Below are 16,045 nucleotides of genomic sequence, written 5' to 3' on the forward strand. Positions count from 1 at the left end.
AGTCCCTGGTGTCTAGTAGACTGGTATTAGGTGTCTCCCATGTGAACAGGTAATATATTTTTAAACGTCATGACAGAAGTGCGGCTGTTGTGTCCATAATACTCTACATTTAATTCTGCACTGATTTGGCTAATAGACATTTTCCTTCCTTTGTAATTTAAAGGGCAGGGAGCAATTACTGTCTACCAACAATAAAAAGTGAGAAGATTAATGAGGTGTTATATTGTGGCACCTGTGAAGCACTTGGAACTTATTCTGTGTTGCTGTGAGGAATAAGAAATGCCACAAATAGATGATAATGGATTTGCCAAAGTGAAATACAACTCTTTAATATATTGAAACAAAATTATCACCAACACAAGAGGCAAGTGCATGTATTTCTCACAGACCCAATTTCTCACACGTTGTTGCATAAGTTACCCCAAAAATACATCAACAAGCACTATTGCAAACATGTATTATGTGCAGTTGGCTACGTGAATGTATTTCCTACCTTTCATGAGCCATGTTCTCTTTGCTTTCTCTTGATTGCATAGTCAGCATATGCAAATTAATCTGTGGACATTATCTGAATAAATAATTTAACTCCTTTGGGATAATTTAATGAATTTGGATATGTAAAACTTACTATTTACTGCTCAGTTAGTACTAATGACTGGGAAACCTGCACATGAAGAAAGATCTGCAGGAAAGAGGATATAGTGGAATGACAAAAAGAACACGTCCAGTGTTTTGGTTGGGGTTTTTTTTGTAGCCTTTAGCACTAGATTTTCAGAGGGGATATCCAAGAGTTACTTAGAGATATGCTGAAAGTTTATGGCTGTCCTTGTTTGAAAGAAGAATCTAAGAAATCAAATAATTTTGAAAATCAGTTTGGTGGTGGTGTCTCAAATTGTAGCCTTTATATAACAATCTGTCCAGGTTCTGTTTCTTACTATTTCTTACATAGTTCTGAACTCCCCATCCCTGGAGGTGTTCAAGACCAGGCTGGAAAGGGCTCTGAGTAGCCTGTCTAGTGGAAGGTGTCCCTATCCATAGATGGAGGGTTGGAAATAGATGATCTTTAAGGTCCCTTCCAACCCAGATTCTGTGATTCTATGATATTTCTAGCATATGTAATTTTCAGTTTCTGGAGACCCTCTATGACATACGTAATCAATAATTATATTTTATGTCACTGTGTGTTAACAGGGTCTGGCCTTAAAAACCTAGGACACACGTAAGAGCTAGAACTACACGGTATTGACAGACTCCACTGCCATGTGTCAAACTCTAGCATGTTTATCTCGTGGGTTTCTGTTCATTATTATTCACAGAATGACTTGGCATGCAAAGTTGAATTCAGCATTTTCCAGAGAACAAGTATAAGTCGAATACCTCAGCTACATCAATGTTTCCTCACAAACTACCGTGATTTTGTGAGGCATCTTATTTCTGTGCATCCATCTTGCCTCCATTTTGACTCTGAGGAAAAACTAAAGCATGCTACTGTAAGGTCTGCGTTTCCCCTACCAGGGTCCAGGCTGTCCAAGGCTCAAACTTGACATAACTTGTAATTTTTATTAACAGAGGAAGAGAAGTGTGTGTATATATATGTATCACAGGCATTCTGTTATCCTTACAGCCCATGAGTACTGTGACCATTTTTGCAGCTCATCCGTGCAGGTGAAATGCAGTCCTTGTATGCAGTGACTGGACAGCATGGTGTATTTTCAGACTGGCTGTTTGTTTGCCTTCTGTCATGCTTTTTCACCTGTCCTTTGATCAGTTACACTTGGCCATGGGCTTTTTTCCCATCAGTTACTTACCCTTGTTATACTTCCAAGTATATGACTTTCAAGTATTATTTGAATGTCTGGGAGTCATATTCTTCCTACATGTACTAGTAGAATCATACAATAATTGAGTAGCCTGGGTTGGAAGGGGCCCACAGGGATCATTGAACTCCCAGCCCTGCACAGGACAACCCCAAGAATCACACCATGTGCCTGAGAGCATTGTTCAAGCATTTCTTGAACTCTATCAGGCTGGTGCTGTGACCGCTTCCCTCAGGAGCCTGGTCCAGTGCTCAGCCATCCTCTGGGTCAAGAGTTTTTCCCTAAAATCTAAACTGAACCTCGCCTGAAACCACTTCTGGCCGTTCCCTTGGGTCCTGTCACCAGTCACCACAGAGAAGAGATCAGTGTCTGTCCCTGCTCTACCCCTCATGAGGAAGCTGCAACTGCAATGAGGTCTGTCCTCAGTCTCCTCCAGGCTGAACAGACCAAGTGACCTCAGCCTTCCTCATATGGCTTCACGTCCAATCCCTTCACCATCTTGGTCACCCTCCTTTGGACACTCTAACAGCTTTATATCCTTCTTATACTGTGGCCCCAAAACTGCCCCCAGCACTCGAGGTGACGCTGCCCCAGTGCAGAGCAGAGTGGGACAATCCCCTCCCTCGCCCAGCTGGCGATGCTGTGCCTGATGTTCCCCAGGACACGCTTGGCCCTCGTGGCTGCCAGGGCACTGCTGGCTCACGTTCAGCTTGGCAGGACCCCCAGGTCCCTTTCCATGGCACTGCTTTCCAGCCTCTCATTCCCCAGTCTGTCTGTACATCCAGGGTTGCCCCATCCCAGGTGCAGGATCCAGCCCTTTCCCTTGTTGAACTTGTTAAGGCTGGTGATTGCCCAGCCCTCTAACTTGTTTAGGTCTCTCTGCAGGAGCCCTGTGTTACCCCACTAGCAACAGGCCACCAGTTTGATGTCACCCCACTCACTATAGTGCTTTATGCCCATCCCTTGAGCCAGCTGCTCACTCATCTCACGATGTGTTTATCCAGCCATGAGCTGGATAGTGTGTCCAGAAGGACACTATGAGAGACAGTATCTAAAGCTTTACTAAAATCCAAAAATAATATGTCATCTGGCTTCCCTTGATCAGCTAGGTGTGTTACCTTGTCATAAAAGGAGATTAAGTTTGAATAGCAGGACTTCCCTGTCATGAAGTTGTGCTGTCTGTGACCATTGACTGTGTTGTCCTTCAGGGGTTTCTCAGTAACTCCCACAATAATCTTCCCCCAAATTTTAACATAAATATATGTATTTATTAGTCTGGTTTGATGAAATTGGCTTAAGCACAAATGGGTCTGTATGTTCAGGAACTGTTTTTTTTCTTTCACTGGGCCCTAAACTGTGTGCCATTAGACCAAGGGACTGCAGAGTTTCTGGTCCTAGGGATTACTGTTTTGGGACAAAAACAAGGAGCTTCAGATAAACCTTATTTGCTTGGGGCAAGTAGTCAAGCATTTTTACAAGCAGATGTCAGATTTTCCCAAGTGCCTCATTCCTTCTCTGCTGCCCATTGTGTTTTTGCATTTGGCATCCCTGCCTAGTCTTTTTTTCTTGTATTCTTGCAAGCAGCTGGCACAGAGTTGCTTGGAGATGGCCTGGTGGTAATCTGTTTGGGAAAATGTTTTTGTCTCTTCTCTAGCTGGTCCAAGAGGTCTGCATGCACTTTAATGAACTTCAAAGCACTACTTTAAGTAGTCTTTTATTTCACCAAGGTTTATTTTCCTGTGGCCTAAAGCACTCAGATTTCTTTGTTGTGACCACACGTGGCTGTACCAGTGTTTTGTTTCAAAAGTTCATTTTGAAATGCAGTATGCCCCTTAAAGAAACATTTTAAGATTTCATTCTAAAGAAATGTAATTTGAAAGGTTAGGTTGGTTTTGGTTTAAATTTTTGAAACAATGGTATCTAAATTATAATGTTGCATTATGCAATCAGCATTCCTAGTTAACAATTTTTTGAAGGTGATGTAAATAAGAACATTTAAATATTTAAAACATTTTTCTTAAAAATATCTTGTTTAATGTTGGTCATTGAAAGATTTTCCAATGAATTTAATGAACCTTTGGATAATTGGTTAAACTTAATGTGTGCATCTGAAATATTTGGATTGAGGGTTTGCCCAAGAATAGAAGGATCACATGAGCACTTAAAAGTCCTATAAAGGCACAGTAAAGAAAGATTTATGACTGATTCCTGTGTTTTTGCTGGCACTTACCTTTGAAATAGTTTGGAGGTAAGTGTAAGAATCTGACAGCACTTCCTGAAATACCCTTTTCCAATCTATTGAGTGCAGTTAACCTTTTCCTTTCAGATGGCTGGATTGTGCTAGTTTATCTGAGCATTAAAAAAAGAAAAAAATAAAAGTAGTCCAGTGTCTGGGTAATTTTGAAAAAAGTTTACTAGGAACAGTGAAACCTGGAGAAAAGACTTCTTCTGGATGTGTTATGAAAGGATAAATGTCAGCCTTTTCACAAAAGCCATATTATAATTCTAAGACTCTTGTAAGAAATGCAGGGGTACAATTTTCAGCGGAGTCTTTGAAGGTTAGAATAACTTTGGTGGAGACAAGGCTGACTAGGACTTTCTAAAAGCATGAAAGCTGTACAGGATGTACATGAGATTGTTCGCTGAAGCTGGCCTTTTGGTTTGTTCATGCTTTCAGCTTTTCAAACATTTTACTCTTCAGATTGTTTACACTTAAGTGAGCTATCCTAAGTCCACGCTTCCAGAGCGTTTGCCTGCTGAGCACTCCACTTTGGCACACTTGTGGGCACAGCTGATTGCCACACTCAGGGCCCTGTTGCTCCTGTCTCCAGAGCCACACAGCCACACAGCAACTTGGTATTGCTGCCAGAAAATCATATCTTATGCAGCGCCCAGGGACACTTTGTCAGCAGCTTTTTCGTCAAATTTGGCACACTTTAAGACAGCAGAATGAGGTTCCTCAGGTTGTATGACTCTTCATGCAGCAGAGTCTCTGAGACTGAGAGATGGTGTCAGGGACAGATTGTGCCCAGGGTAAACTGCACTCGGCAGGAGGTAGAAATGGGCAGAAAAACCCTAAACAATTTGTCTGGTCATTATTTTATATCCTAGGGAATTTGTTAAAAGTATTTTTTCCACTGGTGGTGTTCCTTAAAGAGTAGAGGGATCATCCAGTGAGCAGGGATTCAAAAGATACATGAAAACAATAATTTGCAGATATTTTACTCCACAGATCAGACACTACCATTAATTTTTAAATAATCAAAAGTTATCTGCTAGTTGTTACAGGTAGCAGAGATCTGTAAATTAATCACTTAAAATGTAAGTATGTAAGAGAACATTTTTCTAGTGCTGCTTACCACAATAGAATCTGAAACACTAAATATTTCTCAAATTCTAAGGATCAGTGCAGTATCCAGCCTTTGGGAAGGAGAAAACTAATGAACGAGTACACTAACTGGAGAATTAGTAAGTAGAGAAAAGAACATCAGAATAAAAAACAGTCTAAGTAGAAGAGAAAATCGTAAGTGATGTACAAGTTATCAGAGTAATCTTTTGCAGAAGAGGCAAATTTTATTCTGTGAACAGAAAAACACAGGAACAGCTCAATATGCTGTTTTAAGAGAGACTGGCAAGGCCTCTTTCATATTTTTAGGCTTGCTAAGGGGCAAAGTCCTTATGAGAGCAGAAGAATTAGAAAGGACACTCTGAAAGAAAGGATGGAGGCAGAGGGGTGGCGTAGCAGGAAAGGTAAGGGAAAATGTGTACCAAGAGAGCAGCATCTGAATTGTTCTCCAGGCTAACTGGAAATAGCTGAGGGCAAACTACCTTAATTTCCAGAAGAGGACTTGGGCTGGCCATGAGGCAGTGAAGCAGCAGACAGTTCACAGAGAGAGGCTTAATCATTGGAAATATTGTAAGGGCAAGTTAAAACAAGTTCCTGTGGGGCAGGTCTAGATATGTGGTCTTTTAAGTGATGCTCTGCCTGTGCTTTACTGGATGCTACTGTACAGTGGGTGCAGAATATAAAATTTCTGTGGGTCTTTTGTCATTACTTAGGTCACATTAAGACTGCAGGGCAGCTTGGCTGCTGGTAGAGATTTCAGCAATTTCTCCTCCTGCTTAACATGGCAAAACAGTGCCTGTGAATGTGTCTTTTATTCTTTTTGCTAATTATAAACATGATTTTTTTCTTTGTAAATGTGCTTTGCATGAAAAGAAAAGCTTTGGTGTTTGAATATATTTCTGTCAAATCTTTAAAAATCAATATTTCTGCAAAATGAAAATCCCACTGTAAATATTTTTTCCTTGAAAATTGAGGGAGAGAAATTTTCTTATCTGAACTTTTTCTTTGCAGAAACTAGATTTCTGTGGTGATTTAAGTAGTCTTCTAAATATTAATAGGAGAATAATGTTTTCCCTTATTTCAGAAGTTAAATTCTGGCATAAAATAGTATGGCATTTATTGCATATTATGGCTTGCATGGCATCTCTCAATTGGTTCTTCAAAGCTGAAGGCTTCTGGCCTTTATTTTATCCCATGGGCAAAGTGTCCTAGCACACAAAACCCCAGGCTATGGGGAGTGGTTACTGTGAAGGCTTGTATTCTAAGAGAAGCAGTCCCACTCCAGAGGAGAAAAGACAGAATTACAAATCATATAAGGTGAGGCCCTATACATAAATGACATTTCATAGCTTTAAAGGTGTTACAAAGAAATATTTGTCTTTTTTTTTTGTTTGATTTATTTATATTTTTAATTCTAACAGGACTGACTCAAAAAACTTCATAGTTTGTCTTGTGGATGGTTGGTAGCACTTACAAAGAGCTGCTCACCACAGGATTGCAAAAATTTTAAATTTAGCCTTGGTAAAAAATATATATTTGTGTCCTTGTATGATTAACGAGTTACATGTGGTCAAGAGACGGCAACACTAGGTCCCTCAAATCTTCTTTAGTTAAAAATCTCAGGATGTGCTTGTGCAACTGGTGGGTCAGGTCACAGGAAAAAATGGATTATTTATAAAGATTACAGAAGCTAAATAATTGTGGCAGACTGGGTTGCTGGGGTACAGAGAGAGGCAGAAGAGTGGAGCCGTCCTGCCCAGGACATGAGCAAAGTGAGTAGTGAGAGAGAGAAGGAGAGCTTTGGATGAAATGCCTGCAGGGAGTCTGGGCATGAGAGAAGTAGCCAGGCAGAGTCAGGCCAGGCACCAGAGGAGGGAAGTTTGTCCTTTCTAGACAGGGAGATGAGGCTAGAAGGAAAAGCCCAAAGGTGAAGGTAAGAATGGAACAAGTGGGGCTGGATGGGCCAAATGAGAACAGCAGACAAAGAACATCTGTGGGAGGACAGAGCAGAGGTTCCCACTGACAGCAAAGGCAGGACCTTCTGTGTGTTTAAGAGCTTTTACTTCTCCTAAAATAGAGTAGCAAAAAGGACTTGTAGCCTCACTACGTACAACAGTTAGCGGGTGTCACTGACATCCTTCCTCTGCTGCTGAATGAGAGTGATCTGTCATCCTGTGCTGCATTAACACAAGTGAAGGGTCCACCAACGTGGCCCAGCTTTGCTGTCTGTGACTCTGTGAGGCAAAAAGGTAACATTTTAGTTTTTCTAGACATCCTCTTTAGAAGGTGAGAAGCTACAAAAAGCTGTTATTTGCAAACTTGTAATTTTATTAAGCCCAAGATAAGGTGACCTGTGCAAATCCTATTTGGTCCTTTTGTGATTATTATTATTATAATTATTTCTATATTTATAAGGTAATCATAAGTGGGATGCTGTTCCAATATATGAAAAAAAATCATCTGTGGAATGTGTCATATAGTGAAATATGTCACTGTAAATTCTCTACTCATTTTTCCCAAAGGCTGGTAACTAAAAAAAGGAAAGGCAAAAATTATTACGTGGAAGCAGCTGATTTCTGGCCTGAAGAACTGAATTCTTTGTCCAATTCTGCCACAAATGCTTCTGTAAAGTTCAGAAATCATTAAAATCAAACTTCACAAGCATTCTCGTGTTGTATTGTAATTTTCTTTGTGCAGAATGGAAGTCCTACAGTCTGATTCATGTAAGTGTCGAACATTTGCTCTTGCAATTGCAGACAAGAAAAGTAGCACTCTGAACATTCAAAACCTATTTAATGGTGAGTACTTAAAAACTCAGGTTGCCCATAACTCAGTATATACTTTTGACCTTAATCGCTCTCAGTCTCATTTTTTTATCCTTTCAACTTGGAAGAGTGTTGGAAAAATATATTCATTAGGATCTGTCAGCTGCTAAATTGCTATAGTGGCATGGAAATACTGGGAGGAAGTTAATTCTGAATTCAGACAATGTGCTGATAATAAGGCACCAGACACTGAACAGTCATGGAAAAAAACCCTCACAGACAGAGTAGCTGCTCATTTAATGAATTATTTTTTATTCGATGCACTGATGAGCTGTTGCACTCTGAAATGTATGGTCACATAATTGAAGATAACATACATATGCACAGGACACATAAATTAAGGTTTGAGTCGCATTTGCAAGAAGCAGTTCAACCACCCGGTGTTTAAAATCTTAATCTTTTTCTAAGGTATACTCATAAAGATTATGTGTGGGTGTTTCTGCATTCACCTTATGTACAGAAAGAAGTTATTAAATTTCTCTGCATAATGGAAAAAAACCCAGAAAATTGCTATTGCTTAGAAATTATTTCAGGTTTGGGCTATTCCTTGAAGTACAGCTTTCTTTACTTAAGAATAATGAAAATGACCCTGTAATTGAGCTGTAGTTTAGATTCCAACAGCATTGAGAAACAGAATGAATCAATTTCTCTGTATTTATTCAAAAGATTGTTTTGGTATGAATTTAAATTTCAGACCCATAGAACTGACAAATAGATCAAGCTATTTCCATTTTAGAACCCATCCCTCACTCCCCTGCCATTTCAAAGAAAAACTTCAACGTTTTTCAGAAAGCTGGGCAAACTTTTATGTTGTCAAGGGAATCTGCTGCAAAATTATTAGCTCACATGTATAAACCATAGAAAACCAATCCAAGGACTGGAAGTATGGGAGAGGGAAGTATTGCAAACATCTGAATTCAGGTATTAGACACATGAAAAAGTAGTCTGGGCTCCTTTACTCTCCCATCCATAGAACCTTCAGGAAACGTGGCTGGAGATGTCATAGACCACTCAGTGACAGTGCATAAACACATCCCTCCAGATTTTAATGCAGTCTGCAAATATTAGTGACAGATCTGAAAATAAAATAAAATTTAACAAAAATGAAGCTTTAAAGGACTGAAAGAATGTTCGAATTTATACTGACTTTACTAGGTAGTTCTAGAGGACATTTTTCTGCACACATGGAGTGGTTTACTTTTGGCATATCCAAATGTAGCATTTCAATCACTCATTTTAAAATTAACCAGAGTTAAGAATGAAGGAAAATGATAAAACTAATGCCAAAGGAAATGTTTAGTTTCATGTCAAACAAGAAGTTTTGATGACCTAAGAAGATAAGCTTTTATTTTCATGTTGCCAGAGCTTGTCCTCAACACTACTGTTTCTTGGTCAATACCAAGATATTTTGCATAAGTTTTTTTATTTAAGTTACCAAATTAAGTTGTATTTCATTTTAGTTCTAAAGAAAGCATTTCAGTGTCTTCTGACTACAAAATACATTTTCTGATACATTGTGAAATGCTATCAGTATTTAAAATTATTTTATTATTCACCTTTCATATAACTTTATTTTCATTTATTTTTCTTACATTTCTCTTTTGTCAGTTACATTTTTTTTCTTTTTTCTGCAGTGAGCCCTGTCAGTTTTCAGTTGGTTTCCTTGCCATTTTTCTTATTTGGCCTTCATAAATATATTCTGTTATTTTTAAATTAGTTCTTGGTATTTTCTCTCCTCAGTCTTTTATGTCAATATTTGTTCACCTCATCCATTTACTACATCAGCTTGGGATTTTCTATGCAAGTAGTCCTGTTGAGGTGTCCCTGCACTTACCCTAAAGGACAAGACAAGATATGAGCCAAAGACATGAGATAAATGAGAATAAGTGACCAGAGGAGCATCTCTCTGCCAGGATGGTCTCCTCCTGTCTTGTCTAGGTGTCAGAGGAGCTGATGTGCAGCTCTGCTCTGGTGGTCTTTCTGATTACACTTTGTATTTCCCTTGACAGGAAGACTTGTGAAGGCACAGGGCTGTGGGAAAGGGAAGAGAAGGAGCTAGTCATGCATTCCATTTAGAGGTGTGAATTATGGGCAGCTCTTTCTCAGCCTACAGCTTCTTTTCACCCAAGGGTGTCAAACTTTCACAGCTATGTCTATCCCTTACAGAAATTGTTGGTGAACTTAAATGTCAGGTTCAGTGAGGCAGGCACTAAGCTGGAAGGGACAGCATTGTTGTCTAAGGGAAATGCTTATTACTCATGGTTTTGATGCTACACCCAGAGACATTTCTGATCACCAGGGAATAAACTGAGGATATTTTAGTTACCTAAACAAGGCCAGGCCATGGGTGCAAAGATCAACATGACGACTCTCACTGCTGAAGAGCTTCACACTCCCAGGCAGGGTTTGGCCAGTTTAAGTGGACCTCTCCCAGGGCATGGGGCAGGCAGGAGCTATGCAAGGCTTCTCCTATGGTAGCATAGACAAAACCATCCTGTTTTGGGGGGGAGGAAGAGAATTCAGCTGTGTGAGTTGCATGTGCTCAGAGCCATGGATCAGGAAACACAATCAGGTCCCAGGGTGAGTGCTAGCTGATCCTCATCACCAGTGGAATATCAGCCATGGAGTGATGCCAGTGTCTGCTCCCATTGCTGGAGCCCATCTTCATGGCTGTAGCCTGTCTTGTGCCAATGCTGGTTTGGCATATGGTCACCTCCCAAGGTTCCATCTAGCCTAAAATACCCAGTGATGCTGTCCATTTGAGATAGAACTTCATGTAAGGCTTTCTCTCTCTGTCCTCAAGTTGTACTTAGCTTAATTACAGCCCTAGACATTTTGGGATATTTTTTTAAGCCAACACTTTCATTTGGATGGCATATGATTGTTCTTCAGGTTCTTTGAAGCTACTTTTTGAGAGTATAGTTTTGAGGTCCTTAATGTATTTGGCAGTTTTCTGTTTATTTATATACTTGGTCAATGCTATTGCAATACTTTTCCTTGAGATGTCTTGTGTTTCCAAGCACTTAGTTCTGTTCAAATAGTATTTTGTAAATATTTTGCCCCAGGCAGAAGTTTACATTCTAACAGCAGATTAATTTCATATGGAATGGTAGAATGGTGTTATAATAAGTAGAGTGTGTGGAAATGCATTTGTGTTAGACCTTGACTGCTTTTGAAATGACCATTAGTTTTGAGGGATGCCCTGGGAACTTTCATCCATTCAGGTAAAAAAGATTCAGAAGCTGCATATTAAAGTTTATTGTTTGAAAATAAATTCAGAAAACTAGAATTTCTCAAGGTGTCTTATTTAACTGCTTATATACTTTTTCCCTTAAGCCCTCCTACTATGAAATCTCTTTATTTCAGGTAAAGCTGGGATTGTGAATAAATTGGGCCTTACCTCACTGTTGTGTGGATTGTGTACTTTGGGCTATCCTAAATTCATCCTGCCTGCCAGTCAGATTATCTTGATGTAAAAAAACCTGAGTTTACATTATAAAACTTTAATTGTCTCATGTACACTTTCTTTTTACTTTGTAGTCAACATAGGGTTACTAATCTCTTTCTGATTCAGAGCTGCAGGTGATGAGTGAATGTGTAAAGTAGAGGTGTCTTTGTTTCCTTACACACTCATTGAAGTGTGAAACATGAAAGTGAGTGTAGAAGACAAGTTTGTTCTGCTCTGTAGGTTCCAAACACTTTGCATTTTGATTACATTTCATTACATTTGTTGTATTATATTTGGAAATGAGAAGTAAATTCTGGGGTTTTTTAGCTTTCTAATCTTTTCTGGTTTTGCACAGGCCTTGGAGAGAGGGCTTTGTCTGGGGTTTTCTTTTTAATTTGTGGGTTTTTGTGGTAAACATAGTTTGGTCTTTTATTTTTTTGTTATTGTTTGCATAGGTTACAAAGGGAATTGTAGAAAAGGTTCTGCTCTTGTATTTTGGGAATGATGGTCTTGCCAAAGTTAGTAAGCTGGGTTAGGTTGTTGTACTATGTTCTCCAGAACACCAACCCTTGAAACCCAGTTGAAAACTGGATGAAGAGCAGACTGTTACAGTTTTTTTGTCAGGACACAGCATCAGTGGTCTGTGATGTGCGCTAACTAGCAGCTGGTTTCTGGATGAAATCTGATACGTTATTTTGATTTAGCAATCTGTTATTGGGATCTTCTTTTCATAAAAAGCTTTTCTCCTCATCTCCTTTAATAATTACTTGACTGAATTTATTACCAGCTTTTATGTCCACTATATAAACGGAAAGGATGTTATTTTTGGGGAATATGGGGCTAGGGGTATTTTAGTGTGCTTCCCACTGTGGTTCACCAAAGCCTGAATGTGATGACTGCAGGGCCAGTTTGCAAAACCTTGCTCAAGCGGTGCTGGAGTGGCACTGATGCTGAGGGTGAGAAGCAGCAAGGTCATGTTTAGATTCCTTTTGCTTTTTGAAAGTCTGTGTTAACAGATTGATAGTGCTCTCTCAATGTAGCAAGTTGGTGTGCAGGAAGGTGATGGAGACCCGAGTGAGGTTTGACACTTATGGGCATTGCAGGCAGGTGTGAGTAGTGGCACTGCTTCCCTGTGATCCCTGGGACCAGAAACGCTGGGAGCCTGCAGGGAATGAGCTCTCATTGCTTCTGCCTGCAGCATCCCTGTGGAAACAGGGCCTCATTGTGTGACTGAGGATGGACAGAACCTGTGGGACAGACTCCACACAAGCATGAAAAGATATTTATCTTTACTGCATCTTCCTTCTTAGTGTTTTCATGCAGCTTATTTGGAGTGTACATATTTAACGAATTTTTTAATTTGTTCTACATTAGAAAAAGCTTTCATTCAGGTAATTTTTGAGTAATTTTTTATTATTCTTAAGTATAACTTTAATAAAAATGTGTTTGCAAACCTAGGTTTGATCTGAAAAAGGATGAATATTCTGAAAAGATGAAAATTTAATTTATCTGGACTGATAGATCAGTGATGACTGATACTTTTTGGTATTTCTTAATTTTGGTTTTACCGATGAAAGAGTTTTCTTTCATATCCAACTGAGAAACTAGGATTGCTTTAGTAAGTGTGTAATGTTGGAAAACTGCTACACACCTAAAGAAATATGTAATTGTTTTGAAACTTGAATTTTTTTTCTTGTACTGTTTTTTAAAGTGCAAAATTTTAATTTCTTTGTACTCCTTATTGAGATGAAAATAATTCTAGGAACCTTATCTTGTGTAACATGCATATCTGTATCAGTTTTTTAAAAAATTGATCAAAGATTATGAACATTTATCAAGTCGTCATGTGTACCTAACAGATTAGACTATTGCTATTAAAATTATATTGACAGTTATTAGATTGCTTGCTAGTTTACTTCAAATATTTAAAACTTTCTTGTTGTTATATACACCTAAGAGTATGTATTTTAAAGAAGCCACAGCGTGGTTTATTTGAAGTTAAACTGACAGAGGTGATAAAGCTGCAGACAGAGGAGAATGGAGTGGAGAAGATAAGAAACAACAGCTTTGATCAGTAGAAAAAAAAAAAAAAGAAGTCAATTAAATGAGGCACTGGGATAAAGCAAATTCAGAGGAAGGTTCAGAACTTTGAGAAGAATAAAAAAGTATAGTTAGATCGGCTTGTGGGGCTGGAAAAGGTAATTATATGGACAATGTATGTGTTGTGCCCATAATGATTGATTAATGATACTGTGTTAATTTTGGTACATTTTAAAATTTTAATTTTTTATGTTTTATCATCTAAAATATGCAAGGACTTTTTTCCCTGCTTAGTTTCATAGAATCATATTGTCAATTGTGACATTCTTCAATTTTCCTGTCTCACTGAAAAACCAAAGATGTGTTATGTCAGCCCTTCACCCTTTACAATTCTTCACTTCTTCTCAAGTTCCAAAGGAAAAAAAGTTATTTACGTAAATGTTCAAAATTAGCTGATGTATAAGTCTTGGCAAAGAACGTTTGGTTTAAAAAATGCAGTTTTCCTGAATGATGCCAGTAGTAGTTTCTGCTATCTAACATGGTAAAGCCTCATGTGTCTCTAATAACTGATACATTTTCATTGAAAAGATTTGAATTAATATCATATTTGGGGACAGAAATTATATATATAAAGTCTCAAGGGGATGGCTGAGAGCACATGTGAGAGCGTGCCTTTGGCTGGCTGGGAGAAATCTTTTGGATGGTGAGAGGTACTGCAGCTGGAGATGTCAGGGAACTTAGGCTAGATGAGATATTTGAGCATACCTAAGGAAATCAGAAAGCTGCTGGGGAGTACGGGTTTGGAGCAAGAAGGTGTGGTTGGTGCCAGATGTCTCGGTTCATCAAAACACAGCAAGTTTTGCTGTGCTCATGAAGGGAATAAGGCAAAATTAGGTATGTAGGAAGAAATCTGAAAGAGAGTCTCCTAGGCTCAAAACCAGGATATGTTTGTTAGAGAAAATGTTGAGACTCTGGGGAGATAAAAGCCACCTGCTTACTAATCAGCAATTAAAGCATGCATGAAAGTGGGTAATTACTATAAACAGTAGGATTCTTCATGCTTTAGCTTGTCTGGTGCTGTCACACCCAATGGTATTTGTCTCCTGAACAATTTTTAGTGCAGACTCTTACTGAAGAGCATGTTTCACAAGAACTGTTTGCCTTCCAGGGGCAATCCCAGAGTTCACTGGTGGTTCCCTTGGCAATTTCACATCCTCTCAGCTTTTTCAATGTTGCAGACCATGTGTGCAGCAACTACCCATAACAACCTCTTACAAGGTTCAGCTGGATGTGAATTCATTGCCATTTACAGATAGATTTGTTTGGTTTTCACCTGCACAGCATCCTGCACATGCCAGTCATGTGCATATCTAGGACATGTGCAGAAACATTTGTGTATCACTGGAACAGAAGTTCTTCGGCAACAATTTTCAATACGCTTTCTTTTTTTTTTTTTGTGCTAAAACCATTTCTTAATTTGTATGAAAGTGTTATTGTAATGAGAATAGGCACTTTTTTATGCAGTATTAGATCTTGACAAGTGAAGGAAAGCTTGCATCTCTAAATGGGCAATAATACTTGAAAATAGCTTCATTAGTAATTTAGGTGTATATAATATAATAATTTAAGTTAATAATTAAACTAATTCAGGTGCAATCATCAAGTGATTTTTGACTCAGATTCTTGACCTAGCTGCTGATATTGCAGTTATACTGAAACCTTTGGATGGGAGCAGGTACACAAAATAGTGCTGGTTTTTTTTGTATTCCTTTGTGATGTTGAAAAATTGATTAATTTATCAAATAGCTTTTTAATTTTTCAAGGTACAATACCCAGTAACTTCAGGTTGATTTATGAGAAATTCCCCCATATCCTACTAATTCTGCGACTTTCCAACTAGGAGAGAGGGCAGTAGATAAAAACATTTTTCTTTTGTCTATCGGTTGTTTTCAAACAAACAAGATTTCTTTCTGACAACCTGAAGCAGTGGATGAAGCTTAACCTCCCTGAAAGAACTGTGCTTGTGTTTTTTTTTTTGCTATCAACAGACCAAGTTCTGATAACAGGCGCCACAGCATGCGGGAGAGGATGTCCAGTACCAACGAGAAGGGGAGCCTGTCCATGGAGTCCACCAAGGAAACGCGGTACTGTGCTGTCTGCAACGACTACGCCTCAGGATACCACTATGGGGTCTGGTCTTGTGAGGGCTGCAAAGCCTTTTTCAAAAGGAGTATTCAAGGTAATAAACAGTTCAAGTGAGTCACCTTTACTCTTTACGCTTGAGGAAACTGAAGATACTTGAGATTGCAACCCGAGTCCGGGACAATTACATTGATTGTGTTTTCATTAGCAGTTGTTGTGCTCTCCCACATAGATTTAGCTCTGTGTTTGGTGAATGCTTCTAGCAGATATACAATATGTTGTTATTTAGTCCAACATTAATGACGGAAGGAAAAGCTTTTCTATGTTGTTGTTTCTTTAGGTATATCAGACCATGGTAGCAGTGAGAAATTTAATTTAAAAATCCATATTGGATCAAGATGCACTATTTCAGGTTATGCATATCTGT

General features: G+C 38.8%; 1 protein-coding gene across 7 annotated transcripts in view; it reads left to right on the forward strand.

The window, feature by feature from the left end:
* The window catches only part of ESR1 (estrogen receptor 1), a 181,475-nt gene that overhangs the window by 91,951 nt on the left and 73,479 nt on the right, over window positions 1–16,045 (forward strand). For all 7 annotated transcript variants that reach the window (XM_008637882.2, XM_017739475.1, XM_017739476.1 and 4 more), the window contains exon 3: window positions 15,525–15,715. In XM_008637882.2, coding sequence (XP_008636104.1) covers window positions 15,525–15,715 — 191 coding nt within the window. The remainder of the gene's footprint in view (window positions 1–15,524; window positions 15,716–16,045) is intronic.

The sequence above is a fragment of the Corvus brachyrhynchos genome, unplaced genomic scaffold (assembly GCF_000691975.1).
Source record: "Corvus brachyrhynchos isolate BGI_N302 unplaced genomic scaffold, ASM69197v1 scaffold14, whole genome shotgun sequence".
NCBI classification, from domain to species: domain Eukaryota; kingdom Metazoa; phylum Chordata; class Aves; order Passeriformes; family Corvidae; genus Corvus; species Corvus brachyrhynchos.